The sequence below is a fragment of the Lepisma saccharinum genome, chromosome 16 (assembly GCF_977018435.1).
Source record: "Lepisma saccharinum chromosome 16, izLepSacc3.1, whole genome shotgun sequence".
NCBI classification, from domain to species: domain Eukaryota; kingdom Metazoa; phylum Arthropoda; class Insecta; order Zygentoma; family Lepismatidae; genus Lepisma; species Lepisma saccharinum.
The window spans coordinates 3,833,242-3,860,129 of record NC_139244.1 but is presented as its reverse complement, the minus strand read 5'-3'; the positions used below and the strand labels follow the sequence as shown (position 1 = coordinate 3,860,129).

Here is a 26,888-nt window from a genome sequence, read left to right as displayed (position 1 = left end):
ACTCGGTTCCTGCAAATTCAAGACGGCGTTTTCTAATTTACATTTCTATTTGGGCCGACAACTCCGTGTTGGAGTGGTTAGCAGGTTACGCTACGAAGCAGAATGTCCCGTGTTCGAATCCCGGCCTGAGAATATGTCTTGTTTGAGATGGTCCTTTCATCAAGTTAATCTTAACTCATTCTCATCTTCACGATTAGCCAAAAAATGTCAGAAAAGTGAAGTAAAATGAACCAAATCAATCGATAATTTCTGTTTCGTTATTTTACGCCGCCTTTCTACCTCTTGGGTTAAATGCGACGATGAGATTGAATGATGATCCGAAGGAATAGCGATGCGAGACATGATGCAACCACACCTGTCCAAGGTCCGAACCTTGGACCTCTGGTTTCGTGGTGCGTCATGCTCATGCTTCGGAAGTGGAATCCTTGGAATTAAAAAAATATAAAAGTAGGGTCAAAGAAAACAACATTGTACTGTGCACAAAAGGCATGTTTAGGTCCACTAAAGAAAACTACAGTTATTCAGTAAAATTAATTTTCAAGAACAAATGCCTCCGAAGTGTTTTTCCATTCCGTGACGCGTGGTCATCACATCGAGTCCCATCTAGTTTTGAGAGTGGAATTCGCTTACATATTGATTTCAAGTAGCTTCCCAATTGTCCTCACGATGTTAGGCCATCACAGAAATTTTGGAGTTCCTACCAGGGATCAAAGCTTGAAAGACTAGAGCGCAATAATTTGAGCGCGCGGGAATTTTGTTGTTTCTATTGCCATCATATATTCAGTTTTGCACGCTCAAAGAAGATTACTTTTAAGAAACTAGATGTGTGCATAAAATTTCATATATATCGTCATCATTCTCCAATGTGAACAGTACGACGCCACAAAAGACTCGTGCATGTCCCATAGAATAGTGGTTAAGGGTGTCGCCTTGCAATAAAGGCCGCCGGATTCGATTCTGGTATAAACAATATAGATGGGATGCCTATCTTGAACTCATTACACAAACATTTCATTTTCGCACCGTTGTCATACTTGTACGTACACCTGATACCAGCACCCTTTTATATCTAAACCCACGGAAGAGAGTTTTCTCTACTTCTCAATTTTCTTCGAGCAAATTTACAAATCTAAGGAGTAAGGACTAATGACATTGTTCTTGGTGTCTCAAAAATCTAACATAAGAGAAAATACATGGAATTTTAAAGACTGTCTAAATGCCATTAAGTTAATAAGTTCATTCTGCATTTAGATTCCTGAATAATGGCCATGGATTTCGCGAGTCTATATCCGTAAATTTTTGGGGGCTACAGAAGAAAATAATGTTCTCTTCCAACAAGATTTTATATATACACACACACACACACACACATAATGTACATATACTTATGTAGGCCTATATGATATATTAATAGTTTGTTAGTTTTTAATGGTTTGATAGAAAAAAAAAGTCTTAAGTTTTGGGCCCCCCCGAACTGATCAACCTAGCTACGTCCCTGGTTGCAATGACTTTTGCCCCAACCCTCGTAACTCTTCGAATGTCAGTGCTTCCAAGTCCAGATGCGCACTTCATTATAAAATTTCTATTAAAGTGTGCATACATTTTTGGGACACACTGTATCATAATTTTGCTGTACTGGGACAGTCATTTTCTGTGAGTTTCCGTTGAATGTTGACATCAGGGAAATTCTGTTCCCGTTATTAGTAACGTTTCCTTTCGTTAAGGAATTGTAACAGTAATTAAGTTTGGTATTAGCCAATTTGATCCGAGGGAATAAAGATGGCCGTGGTGAAGCAGACAACGCGTGTGTATGATGGCTTCAGACTGCACTTGTTCGAAAAATTAATCATTATTTGAACGACGAGCGATATGAAGTAACATGCAAGAGATGAGTGTGCCTTAACTGCTCTTAAAATGAGCACGAATGTCTGCAGCCGAGTTTATTTCTTCAAGAGGATTTGTCTTCCGTTGGACATCATGTGGAAATTTTCTGTAAACAAAACACTGCGACTGACGTTTTCGCCTAGTGCATTCCTAAACTAAAATAACTGGCCTTAAGTTTGATTGATTAATAGATTTGGTTTATTTTACTTCGTATTTCTGCCACTGTTGGCTAATCGCGAAGATGAGGATAAGTAATTGTATGATGAAGGGACAATTACAAAAAAACACACATGCGCAGGCCGGGATTCGAACCCGGCACTGCTGGCTTCGTAGGGCGCTGTTTTCACCTCTTAGATTCCAGAAGCTTCTTCACTGATATAATCGATAACAAAATAATTGGTGATGGAATAAACGTCAATTTTTTGTCCGTTGTGGCTGCGGGGGGGGAGTTGGATGTACACCCAGCAACAAAAGAAACAATAGCAGAATTGTCCATCTCCAGTTTTTGTTTTAAGTCCACTTTATTCACAGAAAGGCTAACCTGGACTGGACCTACAGTTTTAAAGTGGGATCCGAACCACTATGTGTCTCCACCGGGTATCGAACCCGGAATTTTCATTTTCATTCATTCATTCTCTATTATTACACAGGGTGATGATAATGAATTGAAATAATGACATCAATAAGCAGAGGGCAATGACTGCTTCGGACTAACATAGTTACATTCCGTAAAACAACACAGGATGTAGAAGTAAAGAGTAATGAATAGTGCGGTGGACAATTTGCCTACCAGTATCTTTGCCATTGACTGTACAAGTATTGGCTGACAATTTGTCCATGAGTATTAATGAATTTTTCTCTTGCATCTGCATATGTTTCAAGACAGACGAAATTTTACACATTATGGTGCATAGGTTGTCAGCAGCTTGTCTAGCGTTTTGTTTCAATTTCTGGAGCTCTCATTGCGTAAAGCAAACAGAATTATCATGGTAATCGATAATTTGCTTGTTAATATTTATGCATCCTACTCTACGTCCATCCACCCGTGTCGTAAATATTTTGCGTTGGAGTTACAGAAAACTGCCCTACGCCACTGTTATGAAACTTCGATTCCGAAAGGAAAGAATATAATCACACACATAACTTTCGCACACGACACTCAATTGTTTTTTTCAATGGTCGCCGTCGTGTTGTTGAATGTGCGAACTTGAAATTTTGTACAGTAAACAACCTTACTACAGACAAGAAATTGCAAATTTTATAGCACAAAGAGGTTACAGAATTTTAAATTGTTATTAATAGTTATCTTCGTAGCATGTCGTCGCCATTCGTGAATCAGCTTTTAGAAATGGGGTTTGCCCAGAACATGATGTAAGTATATGACTTTTCATTTCTTCATAACATTATGAATCTCATGTTAGTAATGTGTTTTCTCTTGCTATTTAAAAGAAGGTCTAACCATAAAATTCATGGTTGTTTTTATTCATAAGTAAATAATGTATCAGTGTGATTTGTGTGTTTATTATTTTTTTTTTTGTCATTCATTTAATTAATAGGAGTGACTATTTTCACCAGGTGGTGAAGTCAGCTTTTGGGCTATTTTCACCAGATTTTAAACTGCATGTACATGATCTACTACCTGACATGGCCTGTTCCACGGATGTATGTATTGTTTAGTTGTTGATGTGTATGAAGCTTACGTCGGTGTGCATTTATTTTCGTGCAGGAGACAAGTGCGTTTTTTTTCTGCACGCCATGGAGTTGGAAAGTGTTCTGGTATGGACTAGTGCTGCTAGTATGTGACATAAGTATGAAGGGGTAGTACGTTCCTAAATGTTTCGTTGTTATGTTAGGCAGGTCAGGTTTAGGGCTATTAGCATAAAGTTACTAATGTAGATACTCCCAAACACCTGATCATGTAATTTCTTGTGTTCAACACTTTCTGCTATTCTTGGTAACAATAATGGTCGAACCCATTTTTAATTTAAAATGACTTCTTGGTACTACTATAGTATGGGGGGGGACACCTATAAATCATATATTTCACACTTTTTTACATTGCTAACGTACTATTTTGGAATGCGGAACATTTCCTAAGGTGAAATAATGCATTTCTAACTAAGATAATGTCTATTTCTTACATTTACGAGTGCTTACTGTTACTTGCTATTTCGATTCTGTAACACACATTATGGCGACAGTGTACTGGTTCATCGCGCGTTGTGCGAGTGTTTCGTCGATTTATGCAGTGTTGCAACCTCGTTCACCGGAAAATATCAACTTTCATGCCCGGATTTGAAATTATGCTAATACCTCGCAAACCATTGACGTTAGCCCCAAAAACTATTTTCCGTAAGGTTAGGTTAGGCAAGCATAGTTAAAAAAAATTAAAAATACTCAACACGTCATGTTCTAGTGAAAACACGACGAGTTTGAAACACTGACTATGGGGTTATGTCGTCTAACACACATAACATTGTGCTCTCGTGCAGAAAGCAAATGGCGGCAGCAGAAACAGCGTGTCGGACAGAGATTTTTGCAGAAAACAACATGTATTCACATTAAAATGGATCAAAACTACATTCATGAACTTCCGCAACGCTACAGAAAACTATTTCTGTAAGTACTTTCTCCTGTAAATTTGAAGAAATCCGTCACCCCTATACTATAGTGTTACTGACTTCTTTACAGTAAGTTCGCAAAACTGCCATTGAATATAATAAAATAAGATATAATACAATGTTAAGGTATGATTCAGGTAATTACTTTTGTTGGTGAAAATAGCCACATATGCTGTTCTTAGCACCTGGTGAAAATAGTCGTGGCCTTAATTAATTGGAACTCTCCTGATTTTTACACTACAAGTCGGATGCCTTACGCAAACTGTAATGGAATGCATAAATCGTGGATTTTTTAAAGCAGTTTATAACAACTTTTAACATAATTTATAGGTAACACAAATATGTGTTACATAGCATTATCATTCAAATGTATTGTGAATCCAGCACGTGATGGAAGTATAAGTGAATAATGAAAAATTTCAATAATATGGAAGAAGTTTTGTCAAGACCAGCTGTTTTGTTTCTCTGCTGCTTGGTATTTTTTAAAAATATTTTAATGGTACTAGTTTCTATTAGTTGGTTGGGTAACAGTTTGATATAGCCAAAACACATTTCACTCATTCATTTAGTCTTTTTTTACATTTGTACTTACTTATTATGCATTGCGAAACATTATTTAAGGTGGGATTTAATTTTTCACATTACGAGTATTTATTGTTCGTTGCTTTTTCGCTTCTGTTACATGCAATATGGCGGGCAAATCTTGACTAGCATTGTCTATCATCTGTGGGTATGCAGTGTTTCAAACCATCTTAACCGAAAAATTCCTACTGTCGTGTTCCAGATTTTTTTTTTCTGGATTATAAAAGCCCACGAACCATGCACGGATAGCCCCACAAAAAATTAATAAATAAGCCCACAAACCATTCACGGCAAGGTTAGGTTCTCTTAGGTTAGGCAAACATAGTTAAAATTTTCATGTTCTGGGAAAACAATGACATCGTTGGAAACACTGACCGGGGGTTACGTCATCGAACGCACGGAACATTTTGTTCACGTAGTCGGAAGGTAAGGGAGGCAAGAGTTTTTGTGCATCGCAGAGACATTAATGTCGAAAAATACATGTTTTACCAGCCGAATAAATTGAACGAAGGAAGAAAACACTTCCACGACCTTTCAAAAGTCTACAGACACTTAGTTCCGTAAGTAGTTTCTCCTGTAAAATTGAAGAAATGTGTTTCGCCTATATCAAACTGTTACCATTGGTTGTGTGAGAAATTTACAGTGTTATAACAAGAAATAAAGATGTGCAGACTATATACCTTACAAATTTCACATTAGCACCCATTGATATCATACACTATTTGTGATAGATGTTTTATTTTGGTAAATACATTTTATTATTAATATGTTGATTGAACAATTTTTCATTAATAATACTATATATACTCGGAACAGAATAGTTAATGAAACATTACATGCTGGGTTAATTTAAGAAAATTTATCCTGAGCAAAATAGTGCAAATTTGTTATTTTGTAATGTGGCAAATTGGAATCTTGGTCAGTAAATTGAAGCATAGCAAAAAAAAAATATTTGTTTTTTATATTATGGAGTTCGTAGTCAGTGATTGTGAACTGAATTTATTGTGTATATTTTTTTCAACTCTCCCAATTGTTTTGATTCCAGAGAAAAGGCTTTAGCTGTGACTGGCAATCAGGGAGTTGAACCTGCAATGGAGTGGTAAGTATCTTCCACTTTCTACTAAGTCTTGGCTTTTTACTACTGTAAATATTGCATGAGTGATAAATTTGTCTGTGGTGATGCTTAGTGGCTTCATGTAGGTTAGTTTTGAGAGAATTTTTTCTGGCTTGTTCTCTAAACTTGGTTATATGGTATCCATTTCCAAATGTTTTCCATGTTCTGTACTACTGTAGAAAATCATACTGCAATTGGAACTTGGTTTCTTTATCCTAGAATAATTAGATAACTACAGTTGTTACAATCAGTTTGACATTTTTTACTGTTTTGTAAAATTACATATTCCCTTTTTCAGACATTTATCTTGGGTAGTACTTCTGAATGTTTTATAATTGTAGGGTAACCCCCCCCCCCCCCCAGTTATGTAAGTAATGTGTTCCGTAAACCTTTACGTATCTTGAATTTTATGCAAGTCGAATTTGTAAATTGCTTAAGTGTAACTTTGTAAGAAACTGCAATATTTATTATTATTATATGTATGTGTATACATAAAATGAAACATCATTCAGCAGTATTTACTCGGATAGAAACTATAAAAGTATGAAAAGTATAGAAAAGAATATGAAAACAAACTGAAATCAAACTTTTCAGTTTAGTTTCACAATATTATTTATTAGGGGAAAAGTTGATGTAGCTTACACATGTACCCAGGCTTCCCACAGACAAGCAATTGTTCATTTACCGTTGTCTTGGACACAGGCTACTGCCGCTGACCTCTGTGGTGAAATGGTTAGCACAACATGCCATGATGCTAGGGGTTCAGGGTTCGAATCTTAGCCTGGGTATGTTCCTTGTGAGTGACCCTTTCATCAGTACTCATCTGTTGTGATTAGCCAAAAAGTGTCAGAAAAGCGAAGTAAAATAAACCAAATCAATAAATCAATGGTCGACTGCTGGATTTTCCTGCTTGTTAGAGTGATGTGCTTGAGATTAGCTGCCATGTTATCAGCTGTTATGGACATTATATTAATGCTAAGAGCCTTTCACCTGACCTGTTTTCCCTAACTACGAAAGCCTGTATCTGTTCCAAACATTTTGACAATGTAATGGGAACAACGCAATAGCTCATCAGGAAGTAACAGGTCTCAAACAAAAAATAACCCTTTCAGCCCCTAATAGATGGCTGCAGTGGTCCATGTCCAAGACGATAGTAAGTGCATGATTACTCACAAACAAGTTCCTGCATTAAGAGTGTGTGGAAGCAAATGTCAATCTCGACAAAGCATGCAGTAACTATTCTCCGGCCACCGTATCAACCGGTGTGTATCCACAGCGAAGAACGGTTACTTTGACAAAATCCTGTTCCCTGCTGGCTGCTTCAGGGAGGAATGATTTTATTGTTGTCGTTTCCTACTAAAGCTGTGGGTGTAATTGGCTGTTTGACTGTGAGTTGCCTTGTAGGTAAACGCAACAACAGATGGTCACTGTCATAAAGGCGATTGCCGCACCTGATCCTAGGCCATCACAGCTATAATCACTATGATGATGGAGTGTGTGTGTAAATGCATGGAATGAACCATGTTAAAAGTGCATATGTACAATTATTAGTTTGGAATTAAAAAGTTGGAACTCTGGGCCTTCATGTTGAAATTAGAGATGATCTAGATTCTTGTTTTTGACAATTTCTGTAATTGAAAAGGGATACATCTTGTCAGTAACATTTTGCCAAGTAATTTGCCATGTATGTAACATAATAGGCATAAATATCAGTGGCATATGATCCCATGTTACCAGGTTTACCACTAGTAACCAACTTTTTCATATCGGAAAAATTGTTGGACTTCAGTTTTTGTTTTAGTTGTGTGCCTGCATTCCTGTTTAATTTGTATTATATCTAATTATTGTATAATAAATATGTACAATAAATAAGAATTGTTTCGTAAACCAGGTCAAAGCCACTGATATATATGTCTGAGATTTTGACACATTTGCCAATACTTACTTTGTAAAATAAAATTGGAGCTTTCATACGAATAGTTTAAAGAATACATAAAGTCAGTTTCGAATGTTACATCCATGACTATGGAATTGCCCTTATGTAAAAACTGAAAAAAATTGGACATAGAGCATTTGCATTCTCAGGCATGCCTTTTTGGGAGGGAGGGAGTCGAACTGGTCCACCGAACTCCTCTGGAAATTGACATTGTTCATTTCAAATTACAACAAATCGGAAAGCTTGTTATTTTCATTATTAATGGCAGAAATAAAGTTTAATTGGTTAGTATTCAAACAGAATAACAAAGTAAACATGCGTTAAATAGAAAAAATGAGTGTAAAATAAGGAGCCAATTTATGTTTTAATATTCTACCATTTAAACCAAAGAATAAATGGTTCTCAAAATTAAAAAAATTAAAAAAGTTTTATTTGAGATGTTACAACATAAACTCTGATATTTCTCGTAACTTTTAAAGTTTTGTCTTCTTTTACAGTTAATAACAACATAGAATAGCTATACCTGTATTAAATGTAAAAAATAATAAACAACAGTTGTGCTGCATATTATCTCATCTGATTGACAGACTAGAAAAGTCTCCCTGACGATAAGATGATAATGACAGTAATAATAATAAATTGGAATATTATTTTTAATAATAGTACTTTATATACAATAATTATAAGCATGATAATAATAATTATTATTGTTATTATTTCTACTATTCAAATGTTATCAATTGCTCGACCACCCCTACAAAAATTTGTCGATTCCTTGTTCTCAGGGGGTGTATTACATAAATTTGTATTATTCCCAGGTTGCTTGCACATGGTGACGAGACCGAGGAGGTGGTTCCCATGGAGAACGAAAACAAAGCAGAGGAGAAGAAGGAGGAGGAGATCCAGGCTGGGAACGGAGACTCTGCAGCCATGGAGGAGGGCAACGAACCACAGGTCGAGAACGAGGCAGCGGAGGAAAAGCCAGAAATTGCAAAATCTATCAAGTGCGAAGAGTGAGTGCCTGTGTGTCTTTCAACTTCTGTCTTGTGCATTGGTTAAGTTGTAGTTATGTTAAGATTGTAAGGACCATTGGAACCATTGTTCATGAGAATGGATGGGTGCCTGAGAAGTGAGCCATTTTTATGAGACTAAAGTTTGAGTGTTAATCATAGCATATATATTAAACCATAGTGATTGATTGATTGAAATAAAAATTTGGGGTGCATCATCTATTTGGAACTGTCACATTACAGGGGGGCCAGCTACCTACCTAGGATAATAGCTAAAGATCAAATCACACGGAACTGGATTACCAGTAGGACTGCCCTGGTTGGCACTGGACTGGCTACCCATCTCCTAGTTTTCACCTCGCACGATACTTTTTACCGTACTTGTCGATATACTTTTGTTCCGATCAGGGGCGCCGACTTGTCAAAATTATTGGGGGGGGGGGGCTCTGATCACTGAAATAAATTAATGAATGATTCACTTTCTCCCTCTTTTAAGTTTTGGCCTCAGTGTTCGGAATCTCGTAAAAGCTAGGGGTGTGCGGGACTCCGAAAAGTCGGGACCGGGATCGGGGAAAAAATTCTCATCCTGATCCCGACTTATCGGGATCCCGAGCAGCCGGGAAATACCGAATGCTCATTTTAAAATGTCGTTATTTCTCGACGTTTTCTGCATTGTCAATTTCTGGAACTTATCGTAAATTGTTAGTCTTTAATCCAGAAATCATTTGTGAAAATGATATGTAGAATTCGATATTTTCAGAGCTTCGGCAAATTTTGAACATATCCTGGTCGGGAAATTGAAAATTTTTCCCGTCCCTCACACCCCTAATAAAAGCCTATGAATTCCTCAAAAATATCAAATTTTTTATTCACAGGTAGAATGCAGAATATTAATTGTCCACGGATGGACATGTCACAAGTTTCGTCAACCGTAGTAGCAAAATATTCCCGACTTTTAATATCTGCTACCATGGAGTGCAAAACAGATCTCCCTAATACTATATCAATGATCTCGTTCTGAATGTCATGTGAGAGCCATTTGTAGCCCGAAAGTCCCATCCACTACCCTAGTTCATGCACATCGTCTTTTGAAACTTTTTTTTAGTAAAAATTTTAACAATACTCAAACTGTCTCTGGTCATAGCCTCCCCAAAGTTGATGGTCTAGAAAATTTTAAATGTGTATTTAAAGTTAAGTTCATATGGCACAATTCAGAGTATACTTTACAAGAGAAGCAAAATAATACATTAGATCATCTTAAGTAAAATTATTTGGGGGCTCTGCCCCCACATAGTTAATATCCAAGCCCCATGGAGTGGGCGCCTATGGTTCCGATAAGACATTGTGCAGAGCAGACAAGCTAAAAGGATGGATGAGCAATTTGAAGAACGTTTTACGAGAATTACTGATGTTATTAAAAAATAAAAGTATGGACTAGAAATTGCGTCAAAAAAATATGGTAATCATTGCGTACTGAACAAGCTTTTTAATGAACTCTGGTATGCATGTTCATACAAGAGATTTGCAGGATTCCTTCATAAAACAAAATATTTTGTTTAATTAAATACATCAAGCATTTAATACGCTTGTAATAATAATGATTTTTATTTTCGGCTAATCATATTTGTCACGTACAAATCTCATCGTTTTGCATAAATACATAAATATTAATGAACTGACCATGAATGGACATCATCTGTTACTTTTTCTTTTATCGAGAAACGAACCAAAACAACCAACACTCGGAAAGCACGGACAAAAAACTTTCTTTTGGCAAATTCGCAGATTATCTTCACATGGCAAAACTTTGCTCTGATTGGCTGTTCCACAGAATCCAGTCGAGCAAATCCAGTTACAATTAGAACATGGCCTATTCCTCAAAACCAGTCCAGCCCTAGCAGCCATGATTTCCACCCAGGTGCCAGTTCAGCGCCAACTAGGGCATTGCTACTGGAAATCCAGTTCCTTGTGATTCGGCCTCAAGGCTGTAAAGGAGCATTCAGCACACACAGGGTGTTTCATAATTCCCTTCAGGATTTCAGAAGTTGGTTGCAGACGTCAATTCTGGTATCTTGCTTGTATGCGGTCTACAGTCTCAGGCTATGGCCCCGGCTTACCTGTTTGTCACCAAGGGAAGACATATTGAACATTTTCAAGGTGGGTTAAAAACTTGGATATTTACTCTCCCTATTGGCATGCTCTCATCCCCTGAGCAACAGACTGCCGAAATCCAAGAGGGAATTATGAAACACCCTGTATGAGGACAAAACACAGCCCCACAGAGAATTATACTGACCGCCAGAGCCTCGTTGCCCCGCAACATTACACGTGCCGGGGTGTGCTACGTGGAAGAGATGTAGACTTTAGCATGTCTGTGGAAAAGGTCATCCCTTAAAGCACAATGAAGCAGTTGCTCCAAAAAAAAAACATGCTTAATCACACTTTTATTTTAAAATTAAAATTCTTTGATATTGTCAATGTTCATTTTGTGAATTTGATTGATTGATTGATTCGGTGTTATAAGTCCACTTTATGCACAGAAAGGCTAATCGGGACTGGACCTACAGTTTAAAGTAGAATCCGAACCACTATGTGCCTCGACCGGGTATCAAACCCGGGACCCCTTGATTACACGGCTATGACACAACCGCTATGCAATTGGGGAGGCCCTGGGTGGGTGTATTGCTATTGTTTTGGTTTTACATTTCTGCATCTTTTTTCAACACATACATTGATAATATTTAAACAATATATGCAGGCTTAGTGGAACCCCAATTTCCATAAACAGAATTTTTGATGTATCATTTCATGAGAACATATGCTACCTTCATCAGACATTTATTCTTAGTTTGATTAATATTACAGTTGTAACAATATAGTTCATACAAGAAAAACATTATTTGCATTTTTATAGTTTTGTTTTGCATTTCTGCCACTTCTGGCTAATTACAAGAAGGATGGAAATTAATGATGATTTCATGGAATTGAAGAAGGAAATCTAATCTGGATCCCATTGTGTTAAGATGAGTCACAAAGACAGAGATAGAATTAGTGAATCTTCTGACAGATACATGAACACATTGTTTGGTCTTCAAGGCCAGTATAATGACTTTACTACTATCGAGCCAGACTCTGTGACGCAGTGGTTAGTACAGTGTGCTGTGACATCAGGGGTCCTGGGTTCAAATCCTGGGCATTGTGTGTTCCTTGTGAGTGTCCCTTCATCAGTTTCATCACTCATCGTTGTGATTAGCCAAAAGTGGCAGAAGAGTAGGGGTGTGCGGATCCCGAAAATTTGATACCAGAATCAGGGGAAATTATTTCCCATCCTGATCTCGACTTCGGGAAATGATTCCACAGCTTTTCAGGATCCCGAACAGTCAGAAAATTTCATATGATCGTGTTTAAATGTGGTTAATTCTTGATGTTTTCTGCATTTTAAGTGTATGAAACTTCTCCCAAAGTGTTAGTTCTTATTCCAGAAATGCAAAAAAGCAATCAATCAAGGCAAAAGGGCATGTATAGTTTGAGATTTTCACAGTGTCGGGGAAATTTTGAACATTTACCATCCCGAAAATTTCCCGACTTGCTAATTTTTCCTGTCCCAACTAAAAAAAATCTCTGTCCCGCACACCCTTACAGAAGAGTGATGCTAAAAAGAAGAAGAAAAAAACAGACATGACTTTTATCTTGTTTCAGATGTGAGAAATTGTTTTCTACGCACTTGGAGGTGGAGTTCCACGCTGCAAAGACAGGACACAGCAAATTCACGGAGTCAACAGAAGAGAAGAAGCCTTTGACAGAGGAAGAGAAGAGGGAACAGATGAGGAAGATTGAGGAGATGTTGAAACAGAAACGGAAGGAGCGTGAAGAGAAAGAGAAGCAGGAAGCTTTGGAGAAGGAGAAAGTGAGGATACGGTCAGGGAAGGAAATCGCTGCCGCGAGAAGAAGGTAAGGATTATTATTATTATTATTATTATTTTTTTTTTTTTTTTTTCAGTTGTACTAGAAGTCAGCGAATCGGTCACAAATGACTATAGAAGCAGGTACAAACTTGAGAAACCTATTTATTAGGCATTCACATATCCTATGAATTATCAACATAATTCACACCCATGTCCCGCACCTTGGCCATGCAGTGTAAGGCATCATGCTTTGGGCTCCGGCTACGGGACATGTGCAGGTTCATGTCTCCCGGGGGAAGCATAGAAAATTTCTCCTGAGATTTTGGCCCATGTATAGGACCGGTAGCCTCTCACTATTGCAGAGATACGAATGAGTAGCTTAACCCAGTCATGGAAACCTACAACAACGCCTGCGGATCGTCGTGCTGACCACATGTCACCCCGTAACTTGTTGGATGACCAGTAAGTAGGCTGTGGCCTTCACAAACTGTTGCACCGTAGGTTATTATTATTGTTATTATCCACATCATTATTACTTATCCTTAGAGCCACAAATTTATGACGAATTAAAGATCAAGATTTCGATACAAAAACTGCAAACATTTCAGGATCAAAAGCAGTATATAAAAGACATTTCAGTGTTAAAATGATTAATGTAACCCTCAATTTGATTTTAAAACTACAATTATTACACAAAATAAACTTTTTCCCTTTTAATAGCATATTTATGTAGTTATCAAGAGTTTATCCTGTGCAGAGGAGTCCATTTTTGCTTCTCATATTTGCAGCAGAATTTACCAACTTTCCATAATTTTGTATGGCTGAGAGGATAATTCAGACTTCAGAAAGGGTTGTGTCTGTAAATAAACTCTATATGTTGTATTTGAGTTTATTTTACATTTTGGTGTTCATTTTGCGACAAGATATGGTAAGAAAATGCACCTGACACCTTCCAGAAACATGAAAATGAACATCGTAGCATGTTATTTCACATTTCTTTACCACTGTCCTGACATCTACAGCATTTCTTGCCTCATACCCTACCTGTTTGTTATATGAATGGTATTTACTACGAGGTTGAGCTTTGAGAGATTGTGACAAGGTAAACAACATATTTATTTCTGTTCACAAGAGCTTGTGAGTTATTTGCTGACTTTCCCTTTTATGTATCAGCGGGTATGATGAAATGTCTGCAGGTTTTTTCAGGGGTGTGTCTTCCAGAATCATTCCAATCTGACCTCCACCCTCTTTCTTGGTCCTCACTCGTTGTTCATAAATTACTAGTGAACTTGTGTTTTTTAATAGCAAGCTTTTTTTTCTGGCAGAACAGGAATTGTGATTTGGAGAGATGGCCAACCTGTGCTGCTTGCTCTAATTTGGTTCAGTTAAAAAGTTCCAGAGTTTATTTCATAATTTTTACAATGTCTCTAGAGCACAAGTGGAAATTTATGTTCATTTATAAAAATGCAGAAAGCTTGTTGTTGTTATTGTTTATATCAGAGATAAAGTCAGTTAGTTAATATTTGAACAGCATAACAAAGTAATATTTATGTTAGATTTAAAAATAAATAAGTGTAATATAACTGGTATATACAATATACCACTTTATATTTTTCATATTCTGCCATGAATCCAAAAAAAATGAATGATTTCACGGTTTCCAAAATTTCGATTTTTGTGTCAGATCACACAATGTAAACTTTAAAACTAAAATTTAATAACAAAATAGGAATAATCATTTCAGTAAACTAACTATATGAAGAGTAAAGAAATAGTGAAAAACAGCTCATCTGGAGGATTGAGTAGAAAAGTCTCCCCCAAAGATATAATAATAGTTATTATTATTATTGTTATTTCTACTATTCAAGTTATTTCAGTGGCATGACAACCCCCCACCCTTTACAATAATTTCTGACCGCATATGCTGGAGCAGCATTATGCATTTTGAAGAAGTTATAAAGTCTCATGATCATTTGCGGCAACAAGTATTATTCATTCCATCCAACACATATGTAGTATTCATTACCTGAATTTATCACTTCTCTTAAATTATCTTATGTATCACTGTGTTACATCATTATTGATGTAGCCACCCTACATGGCAGATGGATTAGTGTATCACTGCTACAAAAGTATTGTGATGACCCTCTGGAGATTGAAATGGATGTCAAGTTAACTCACAAAGCCGAATAGTTAGGGCTCTTTCTTTTGGTGCCAGTGGCCCTGAGTTCAAGCCCTGGTGGAAGCTCCAAACTTTGTGTTTACCCAGAGTTGTCTGACCACACATCACGCAATAAAAAGCTGCTTGGCAACAGGCTTTGTGCCTTAAAGAGCTGTTGCACTACCAAATTTGGAGGTAAGCAGAGGTAGCCGGTGTTACCGCAGGTAACAGCAAAATGTAAAGAATTAAAAAGTTGTTTCAATAAAATGACAAAATTGTTAAATACGTTAATGAACACCGTTGCTGTCGAGTAGATATTGCCTAGGACATTTTTTCTGCAGCCGACAGAAGTGAAGAGGGAGGCCGTTCCGCTACCCTGAAGAGGCAGCAAGGGAGAAGAGGGCGCCAATGCAAGGAAAGAGCGGGAAGGACTTTGGGGCATAGTGTGCTACGGGGTTATTCATATGCCTGTTAAAGGGGTCTGTTGCCGTTCAGACCTACCGGATCAGCCGATGGCAGAGAATAGCTACATCCCACCTAAAATAGGAATACCATTTCTGTGAAGTAACTAGAGGTAGACTGCAGAGCCAAGGCTGGATTGAACTACAACTGAGACCAGTTAGGTAATAGACAATAGTTCCTCGGTGTGATTCGTGATCTGGACAAACCTTGCTCCAAAATACTAAGTTGGCAACAGTAGTACGTACAGCTGGGCCTTCCTTCCACGAAGGAGTGGAGTTCTGTCGTCTGCTCAGTGCTTACCACACAAACGTCAGACTGACCCGAGAAAAGTGTGGTTCTTCTTCTTCCCCTTCGCACCTCATTGCAAAGAAACAGACAGATGAAGAATTGACAAGGGTCTACCACTATTCATTGGATTTTCGTGGTAACTGTCTCATGAGTGGTAGTTCTTTCTAGGAGTGTTTGTGGCTAAATCACTGTGCTGATTGCAAAACAAGAACGAAATGAACAAATATCTAGCTCGAAGACATGATTTCTGTACCGGGGGTGGGGGGGGGATGATAACGTCTAGCAGGCATAATTGTCGTACCGATAGCTGGTAACACTTTTGAAAAAGTCACGCGATGCTACTGGAGGTAAGATAGTATCATGATTATGTCACAGCATTATTCTTTAAACAGTTAATTTGCTTAGTCTATATCTAGTTCCAAATCCGTCACTTTGTCTATATCTGAGAGCATTGTTGTGTTAATTCTTCCTTTTCTTTCCGTTTTCCAGGGTAGAGGAGGATGAAATGAGGAAACTGGTGGAGCAGAGGAAGAGGGAAAAGCTGGAAGAGAAGATGGCGAGGCAGAGGATAAAAGATCAAATAGAGCAGGATAAAATCGCCAGGCGGGAAAAGTTTGGGATGGCTTCTCCAGAAAATGCGAAGCCTGTCGAGAATAAACCGCCCCCAGCAGCTCAACCTACAGTCCCGGTGCAGCGAGACTACTCGCAGACTAGGCTTCAGGTTCGTGTTAATCCTACCCACTTTTGCCTTCTTCCATGATGTAAACAAAGGCATGTGTTGATTCATCCTTTAGAAAGCATCATATATATTTGAGAGGGGGGAAGGGCTGTTGTAAATCAGAGCATGAAGGAGTGCCTTGAAACATGAAGTTCATTAATTTCTTAGTTACGTTAAAACAGTTAAAAAAGAGAGAGTACACTATGCACGCTGATTCAAGGTTCCTGGTGGAAGCGTAACAGTTTTTCTCCAGAGATTTCAGCCTTTGTATGGGACCGGTCACTGATCTTACATTTGACATGACATGTGGCCAAATATTATGATCTTCACTTACTCTGTAGTAATTCCAAACCTGAAAGGTGTAGTCTTCCATCCATCCATCCCTATCGTGGGCAAGATAAACACATTCGTGACCACTAGGTTCCCTACCAAGGATCCTGTATGCCTACCTGACGGCGCAGTGGTGGCGTTGTTGCCTTGTAATCAAGGAGTCCCAGGTTCGATACCTGGTGGAGGCAGGCACATAGTGGTTCCGATCCCACTTTAAGCTGTAGGTCCAGTCCCGATTAGCCTTACTGTGCATAAAGTGTACTTAAAACACCAACTCGACAACCAAGGATCCTGTAAAGTTTCCTGTTCTCTTCCATATCTTGTAGTGCAAGAAACCGTGTTTCACATCCTTACAAAACTACTGGCTAAATTAATGTCTTGTGTATTTTAACCTTTATATGGCCGCGGTGACTCAGTCGGTAACGCGTCTGACCACCATGCTAAAGGTCCCGGGTTCGATCCCCGGCCGGTTCAAATCCGGGAACTTTTCTAACGATGGAAGCGGCCCCGGCGCCCACCCAGCGTCGAATAACATGGGTACCTGGGGGAAACCCTGAGGGGTAAAGGCGGTCAGGGGCATGATGCTGATCACATCACCCCCACTCACGACCGGATCAAGAAAGTGTGGGGCGTTACCCCCACACCCCCTATACGCCTTCATGGCATGGTGCTATGCACAGGGGAGCACTTTACTTTTTTACTTTATTTTAACCTTTAGTTCCTTCATGATGAAATTTTATGAAGAGAAAATGAACATGCATCCTCTGCATTAAGCCTTGATGAATATTCTCTTTTTTAAACTAAACTATATCGTCTGGTCAGTGGCATAGTGACTGTCCCTGTAATACAGGGAAGGGAACGCAATGTTCTCATCAGTGCTCCTGAAGTTTTGTATAATCCTAGAAATTCAACATATAGTGTTGTTTATATGGAAAAAAAAAATCATTTACAAAACAGTAGTTGGTCAACAGAGACGCAATCTCAACTGGAAATTCTTTGAGCACTGAACAGAAAGTTCAGCTTTTGTTTTTTCTGTGCTGAGTTGCACGTTACTTGAACTAAAGGAAGGTGTTTTCAATTTTCTCTTCCAGTTATTGAACAGAGATTCATATCATTCTGCTTTTGTTTCCACAAGCTACTGCCCAGATATATGTAGATGGTTAAAAGAATGTGAAGGTGAAGGCATGTTATATGAGTTTAAAAGTTACAACAGTTATGTAAAGTACTTTCACCTTTGAACTTTTAAATGTTATACTTGTTACAGAACTGTAACAGGATTCTAAATTCCAGTTCCAGTGTGGTAATATGCGACTTCCATCATCAATTTCATCTATCATTGTTCATCCTCATTGTATCAATTCCCCAAACATTAATTTCTCTGCAGTGATATTGGCCTGGTTTGATTTTTGCCCTTCTCTCCACAGATCAGGCTGACGAACGGAGAAGCACTCACTCAGGCTTTTGGGTCGAAGGAGCAGCTGGCGGCGGTCAAGCTGTATGTGGAGATGAACAGAACGGATCCTATGGGACCCTTCTCTCTCATGACCAACTTCCCAAAGAAAGTCTTCACGGAAGATGATTACGAGAAGCCATTAGATGTTCTAGGTAAGTGTACGTTTCCCTTCATTTTACATCATAATTACTGTCAGAGTAGGTTTCTGTCCTGTCCTGCGAATTTCTAAAAAAAATGCCACCCAATAGCTGTTTACCCCAAAAGTATTGTGTTATTTTGTCATGCAGTATAATGTAGATGGATAAATTTCAATTGAACCGCTGACCTCTGTGGTATTGTGGTTAGCACAGAGTGCTACAACATTAGGGATCCCAGGTTTGAATGTCCCTTCACAGTATCATGATCCACCCTAATCTTCGCAATTAGCCAAAAGTAGCAGAAAAGCAAAGTCAGATCAACCAAAGCAATCATTCAATTGAACCATATAACAGTTGGGCTGAAAAGTTCGTAGGCTAACATAGTAAAAAATATTTTTTTGACAAAATTCGATTTTATTATTCAATATAGTTGCCTTTGAGGGCGATACAACGATTATAGCAGTCATACAATTTTTCGATGCCATTTTTATAGTACGATTTCTCTTTAGCCTCAAAATAGGCCTCAGTTTCGGCGATTACCTCTTCATCAGTGCTAAATTTCTTTCCAGCGAGCATTCTTTTGAGGTCTGCAAACAGGAAAAAGTCACTGGGGGCCAGATCTGGAGAATATGGTGGATGGGGAAGCAATTCGTAGTCTAATTCATATAATTTTGCCATCGTTTTCATTGATTTGTGACACGGTGCATTGTCTTGATGAAACAGCACTTTTTTCTTCTTCAAATGGGGCCGTTTTTTCGTGATTTCATCCTTTAAACGCTCCAACAACGCTATGTAATAATCGCTGTTGATGGTCTGGCCCTTTTTGAGGTAATCGATGAATATAATACCATGCGCATCCCAGAATACTGATGCCATAACCTTGCCAGCCGACTGTTGCGTCTTTCCACGCTTTGGATTCGGTTCATCACGTGCAGTCCACTCGGCTGACTGTCGATTGGACTCTGGAGTGTAGTTATGGAGCCATGTTTCATCCATTGTAATATATCGACAGAAAAATTTGTGTTTATTACGGTTGAATATCGCTAAACATTGCTCCGAATCATCAAAACGTTGTTGCTTTTGATCGATTGTGAGCACGCGCAGCACCCATTTTGCACACAGCTTTCGCATGTTCAAATATTCATGCACAATATGTCCAACACGTTCCTTTGATATTTTTAAAGTCTCAGCTATCTCGATCAACTTCACTTTACGATCATTTAAAATTATTTTGTGGACTTTTTTTGATGTTTTCGTTGGTAACAGCCTCTTTGGGGCGTCCACTGCGTGCATCGTCTTCGATGCTCATTTCCCCTCGTTTAAATTTAGCAAACCACTTCTCAACGGTTGATTTTCCTGCTGCAGAGTCCGAATAATGTTTATCAAGCCAAGCCTTGGCTTCAACAGTATTTTTTTCCCGCCAAAAAGCAATGCTATATTAACACACGAAATTCTTTTTTATCCATTTTTTCACAATAACAAAAGCTGCTTCACTCACAATGCTATATCTCACGAACTAATTATCCGGCAGCTGTGAAATTTATACACGTATCTTTTGAAGGTTAGTACTAAGTAAAAATCACATGGATTTAATTCTAGTAACGCCATCTATGAGTCAGCCTATGAACTTTTCAGCCCAACTGTTATATGAGGGTGCTCTGAAAAGTAATGCCTGCTATTTTTTGGTGACGGTGTAAAGATATTTTGGATTTTGAGCAACCATGCATTGTACTCTTCAGACTTTCCCCCTTCTCCATTCCAAGTTTCGAACTTCTATCACCAGGGGTTGCTGAACTAGAGCCAGGGAAATGGCAGCATGTAACCATACTATGTCGGTGCACCTGAAACTGCGTGTGGTGACCGAGTTTGTAACTGCAGAAAATGTGTCCCCCAATTGACATTCATCAGAGAATGAAGGCTTTTTTATGGCAATGAATGTGTAACGTCAGTACTGTATGATGTTGGGCTGTTCATGCTCACAATGGAAACCTCTGCCGAGGAACGCTTAACTCTCAAGAAGTTCTTTGTCTCACACGTTGAGAGTTCCTCAGCAGGAGGGCATTAACTGACTTTTCAATTCAAACTTGAAAAACCGTTATAATTTAGCATTTACTCTGAATTTCGAATGGAGAATAAAATTCTTTGTGAGTGCCTCTTCACCACCTCATACCATCACTCATCCTCATGATGGGGAACCAGAAGTAGCACAAAAATACAAATCATGAGAAAACCAAAGTGCATGCATTCCTCTTAAACAAAATAAATTTTCCTCGTAACTGGCAAAGCTCTTTTATTAGGGCAAAAGTATGCTGAAACAGGAGTTTGAAATGCACATTGCTTATCATTTATGCCTGTTTCTGTTCTTGTGGGATACTTTACAATGTGATGCATTATACTAAACAAGACTTCAAAACAACATTACTTCTAATAGAGTAATGTTTTATAACTGACATTTTTAATCAATGCTGAGAATATTTTTAATGTGTCGTAATGTAGCTGTAATGTATACTTTCATAATAACTTCATCAAAAAAGTCATATTCCTTGATTTTTAAAATATCCCTGCTTTTCTCTTGCATAAACACATGGACATAAAGTTTCTGTATTGTATTAATGTTTTCTTCAATACATTGGATTAAAGCATGCCAAGTCAATCTCTGTGGTGAGTGGTTAGCACAGCATGTTACAATACCAGAGGTCCTGTATTTGAATCCCAACCTGGGCACTGGTGTTCTATGTGAGTGTCCCATCATCAATGTCATCACCAGGGTGATAAAAACCATGATTTTTATATTTAAAAAATATTTTTGATGATATTTTTTCATTTCAATCAATTTTTTAAAATTTAATAAAGAACATGCTTAAAATTGCTTGTATGTTTTTTTTGCACCGTGTTCTTTATAGAAAGGTTCTATTCTATAATAAATGGCCCTGTAAAATATTTGAACAGTTTTATTAAAGCAAATAAAAAAAATACATGTAAATATACATTTTTCTGTTTCTGATACTATACAGGGTGGCTCAATAAGTCACTTAACACCCTCAGTACAAGGCCACTGCGGCATGGAATGTGAAAATGGCGATGACCAATCATTGCCTGGCCAAGGGGGAACCACATTGACGCCACCCACACGGTCGGCGGCCATCTTGATGTCCGCCATCTTGAATTCAACTTCAGAATTTTAAATGGGAAGGGGGTCGTGCGACATATCAAAATGGGCTAGAATTTCACGAGAAATGCAATGGTGAAGGTTTTTTCGACGTATCTTTAACCAGTAAAAAGTTATGACTGAATTCTTGTACCAATTTGCTCCTTTTCGAGGTGTTAGAAAAATGCCTTAAAATTTGTTTAGCGCATCGGTAATGCATCGAGATCAAAGTGACGTATAGGGAGAGAAGTTCGCATGCCATTGCACACAATTTTAATCGGATACATCCATGAAGAGCTGCGCATTATGAATGGTTGTCGCGAACAATTTACAGTGTGACGCTTCCATTAAATGAAAAGTCCTTCACAGTGACAAGGCTAATGTTTATGTTCAGAAGGAAGTTCATAAACAGAATATTCGATGCTTTTTATCTTTTTCTCTCCCTAGACGTCACTTTGATCTCGATGCATTACCGATGCGCTAAACAAATTTTAAGGCATTTTTCTAACACCTCGAAAAGGAGCAAAATGGTACAAGAATTTAGTCATAACTTTTTACTGGTTAAAGATACGTCGAAAAAACCTTCACCATTGCATTTCTCGTGAAATTCTAGCCCATTTTGATATGTCGCACGACCCCCTTCCCATTTAAAATTCTGAAGTTGAATTCAAGATGGCGGACATCAAGATGGCCGTGGACCGTGTGGGTGGCGTCAATGTGGTTCCCCCTTGGCCAGGCAATGATTGGTCATCGCCATTTTCACATTCCATGCCGCAGTGGCCTTGTACTGAGGGTGTTAAGTGACTTATTGAGCCACCCTGTATATGAACCTACTACGAGGGCCACTATTTATATTTTGAGCCTTGGCAACACTGATTGAAGTTAGGCGGGATTTGACGTTTGCACGAATCGTCTGGCATTATTGACCATAACGTACTTCAAATGTTTTGTCAATAGCTTCATTTGTGTTGTTTATGTTGCCTTGGAGATTGCGCGACAACAATAAAATGGAATTAACTCGTGAACATTTTCGTGCGATGATTTTTTACGATTTTCGACGTGGATTATCAAGACAAGAGTGCATCGATCAACTTACTTCCACATTTGGCGATGAAGCCACTGTGAAACGCTGGTATAACGAATTTAATCGTGGCCGCCATTCGCTCACCGACGAGATTCGCGAAGGTCGTCCAAAATCAGTTGTTGTTCAAGAAAGCATTGATGCTGTGAAAAACCTAATACTGCAAGATCGTCATGTGACATACTGCAAGGTTGAGGCAACCATAGGCATTAGTTCCACCAGCATATATAAAATATTACATGATCATTTAGCTGTGAGAAAGGTATGTTCTCGTTGGATCCCACACAATTTGACAAAAAGTCAAAAAGACGCTCGCGTCAATTGGTGCAAACAAATGCTCAATAAATACAATCGTGGTGCTTCAAAAGACGTATATAAGATTGTAACAGGTGACGAATCATGGATATATGCATATGAGCCGGAACGTAAACAGCAGTCGACTGTATGGGTGTTTCAAGATGAACCCAATCCAACAAAAGTTGTTCGTGCTCGAAGCACATCGAAACAAATGGTCGCCTGTTTTTTCTGGAAAACTGGTCATGTGGATACTGTGCCTTTAGAGGAACGTAGAACGGTCAACTCTGAATGGTACACAACAATTTGTTTGCCAGAGGTCTTCGGTCAAATACGGAAAACAAACAAACGCCGTCGGATCATTCTTTATCAAGACAATGCCAGCTGTCACACATCTCGTCTAACAACCGACTTTATGAACAGTCAAAAAATCGAATTGATGGCTCATCCGCCATACAGTCCTGATTTGGCACCCAATGACTTCTTCTTGTTCCCGAATGTCAAGAATAAATTGCGTGGACAACGATTTTTGTCGGCGGAAGATGCCGTTGATGTGTTCAAAAACCATATTATGGAGGTGTCTCAGGAAGATTGGAAAAACTGCTTTGACAAATGGTTCGAACGAATGCAAAAGTATATTAGAGAGGAGAGAGAGAGGAGAGAGAGAGAAGGGCAGAGAGAGAAGGAGAGAGAGAGAGAGAGAGAGAGAAGAGAGAGAGAGAGAGAGAGAGAGTCTCTCTCTCTCTCTCTCTCTCTCTCTATTGACCATAAAGGAGAATACTTGGAAAAACAATAAAGCAGTTTTCAATGCCAAATTCCCGTTTTTTCATTGTTAGGCTCAAAATATAAATAGTGACCCTCGTATGCGAATATTTGTTGTGTGTGTTAATGAAACTATAATAATTTCATTAACTTTTGTTCCAGTGAAAATAAAACATTTTAGATGTACTGCATAATTTTAACTTAAAATATTTTTATAGTCCTTGTAGTTGAAATTTGGAATTCTTTATAATGACAGTTTGCAAAACATCAGCTGCCATGTTTATTTAGTTTAATGATAATGACACTATTTACGATTTAACATTAGTATTTTGTATATTTTTCTACCCAGAATGTTTGCTATTTTTGCCTATATATTTTGTTTCCTTTCTTAGAGCCTAATAAACACTATTAAAAGATTACGAGATTAATGTACTTTCACACCAAAAGTGATTCCGATATATACAAATCCTTATGTATGTTATTCTATTTATTATTTATTTAAATCAATCCACCTTGGTCATCACCCATCCTCATCTTTGAGATTACCTAAAACTGGCAGAAATGCAAAGTGAAATAAGATAAATCAATCAATTTAATTACTTAACATTGCTTTTCTGTCACCATTCGTAATGATAAGGATGAAGTTATTGATAGAACACCCACGTACATTCTAGCGCTTTAAATGTAACTCAGTGGCATGATCGTGAATCCAGCACCGAAAGCAGTTGGCCAACGAGCCAATGAGATGACAATTGTAGAATGAGGCATCAAGTTTAAGTTCCTAGAACAGTCGAAAGTGTTAGCTTGAACATGTATTTCATTTGTATGTTGAATATGCCAGTCAGGTGGTGTCATGTATTCTGGTTCATCTGGCAGTGGTTTTTGCTTTCAGGTTTGGTGCCTTCAGCCGTGCTGATCGTGTCTCGGCCGCAGTGAGAGAAATGCACTCAACCATACAGTTAAAGAGTTCATTCTATTTTCAACTTTTTCTATAATTTCCATGAAAGTGAAACTTTTGTACAGGCATTTAATTTAACTATTATACTCAGTTTAAAATTCAATGGAATAAATCCATTTTTGAATGCACTGTTGCCAACTTTTATTTGACAGTGGTGGAAAAATATTTCCAGTGTGTGTGTCTCTTTGTGGAAATTTCAGTTGATTTGGCAACCCCAAGCTTGTTGTCTGAAACTCTCACTAGTACATATAGATCTTGAAGCAACAGTTGCCGTGTGTGTATTAGTTTTTAGAATCTCCTTTGCCCCACTTTTTCATATCATCCAGATTACAGGGTGGCCAAATTGGTTGAAGGTTCCTTGTGGTCGCTCTATATGTTACTTGTCATTGTATTCACCAAGCAAATTGAGACGCTTGTATCGATGCGCAAGTTGATTTATGACATCATCGTACGAAGTTCCTACCAACTGGGTGTTCATTAGCTCCTCAGTAGGCATGGAAACACAGCTGAGTTACCATGGTAACACTGTGTTTCTGCAGTCACATATTCACTCCCCTCACGAAGCCACAACTTCAGTGCTGTTCTTTGCAGCAAGCAGAGGGATATGTCCACCACATCGATGCTCCTGCCACGTGCAGAATTCACTCTGGGATTTGATGTTTTGAAACTGAAGGACACTGTCGCCAGTACTCGTTGGAGGTGAAGGACACTTCACGGACATTGAGGCACTGATGAACACAGTTCGTGGTTGGTTATCAAAGCTTATGCATCAATATGACATGTGTCTCCTCCGCTTGTGGAATGAATGAGCTAAAATTTTTGGATGTCGGCACATATGACCATTTTGCACCCTTCAAAGTATAGGGTAGAAAATTGCCTCATCTAAAATCCTTTCCTAGGAGTTAAAAAAGGGTGTAAGAAGTCCCTTGAGAGAGATTAGAAGTGCAGGTTGTAAAGGGACTTGCACAGGACATACAAGACACTGAAAAACTTCCCCAAAGACTGGAAAAGCCCCGTTCTTCTCACAAAGGTAAAAACATGACTTAAAACAGTCATTATCTCCCAACTGAACGATTTTGAATTTTGAAACATTAGATTCCTTTGCAATTCATCCCAAGAGGAGTGTAACAAATTATGACATTAATATTAAGCCTTGTGCAGTCAGGAGAAAGAATATTGACATTGTTAGGAAATCATTAAAAAAACTATACATAATTTGAAATAATTTTTTTGCAGACAAGATCAGTAATGATAAATGTCAAAAAGTAATACATAATGTAAGGTTCTCTTTGAGGATAGAGTGCAAGCTGCATTTGTCAAGAAGTCCCTAACAGCAATAGTTTTCTCCTAACTGTACAGGTATTCTTGAGCATACCTTCATTCTATTGTGAAATTTCCTGCTGTTCTCAAACTAAAATAATTAGATGTCTTGTGGTTGTGTATATACATTTGTATTTCTTTTTGAAGTGATATACAACAAATTAGAAAATACAGTAATACTTGAATATTATGATATAAACAATATAAATAAAGCACAGTTGTCAAAATCATGAGCACAACACACACTGATTTAAGTACACCAACCAAATGTCATTCTACATTCTACACACTGTCCATAGTTTGCGGTTCAGCATAATTTTTAATCTAATTCTTGGGATGAGTTTCAAGATTTTGCAAAATGTAATTAATATTGTGCACTTCAACGTGTTACTTTTTTTTTACTATGAAGGTTCACTACAGTGAATGTTTGAAAATAATTATTTCAATCTAGGTTGATATTTCATACTCCTTCCTATAGTCTAGATACATGTAATAGAAAAATAAGCTTATGGCACCATGATTCTATTACAAGAAACAGCAAGTTTCAAGTGTCAAGTCGACATAAAAGAGCATTTTCGACACCTTCTGCTTTTTGCGTTTAATCGAGGTGCCAAAGCCACAGAAGCTGCTCGAAAGATTTGTGAAGTGTATGGCGAAGAAGCGATGCCTCGCTGGTAACAATTCGGTAGAGGAATCGCTGCTTGTGTCCATGAGTTGACCGATG

At 38.1% G+C, this 26,888-nt stretch overlaps 1 protein-coding gene across 1 annotated transcript; it reads left to right on the top strand.

Moving 5' to 3' along the window:
- Window positions 1-3,043: 3,043 nt before the first annotated feature.
- LOC145999860 (UBX domain-containing protein 1) lies at window positions 3,044-24,972 on the top strand. Its single transcript, XM_083137131.1, has 7 exons — window positions 3,044-3,255; window positions 6,133-6,186; window positions 8,956-9,150; window positions 12,847-13,098; window positions 16,453-16,684; window positions 18,436-18,616; window positions 24,779-24,972. Exons 1-7 carry the CDS (start codon window positions 3,200-3,202, stop codon window positions 24,820-24,822), a joined length of 1,014 nt encoding a protein of 337 aa, XP_082993257.1. The 5' UTR covers window positions 3,044-3,199; the 3' UTR covers window positions 24,823-24,972.
- The last annotated feature ends 1,916 nt before the right edge of the window (window positions 24,973-26,888 follow it).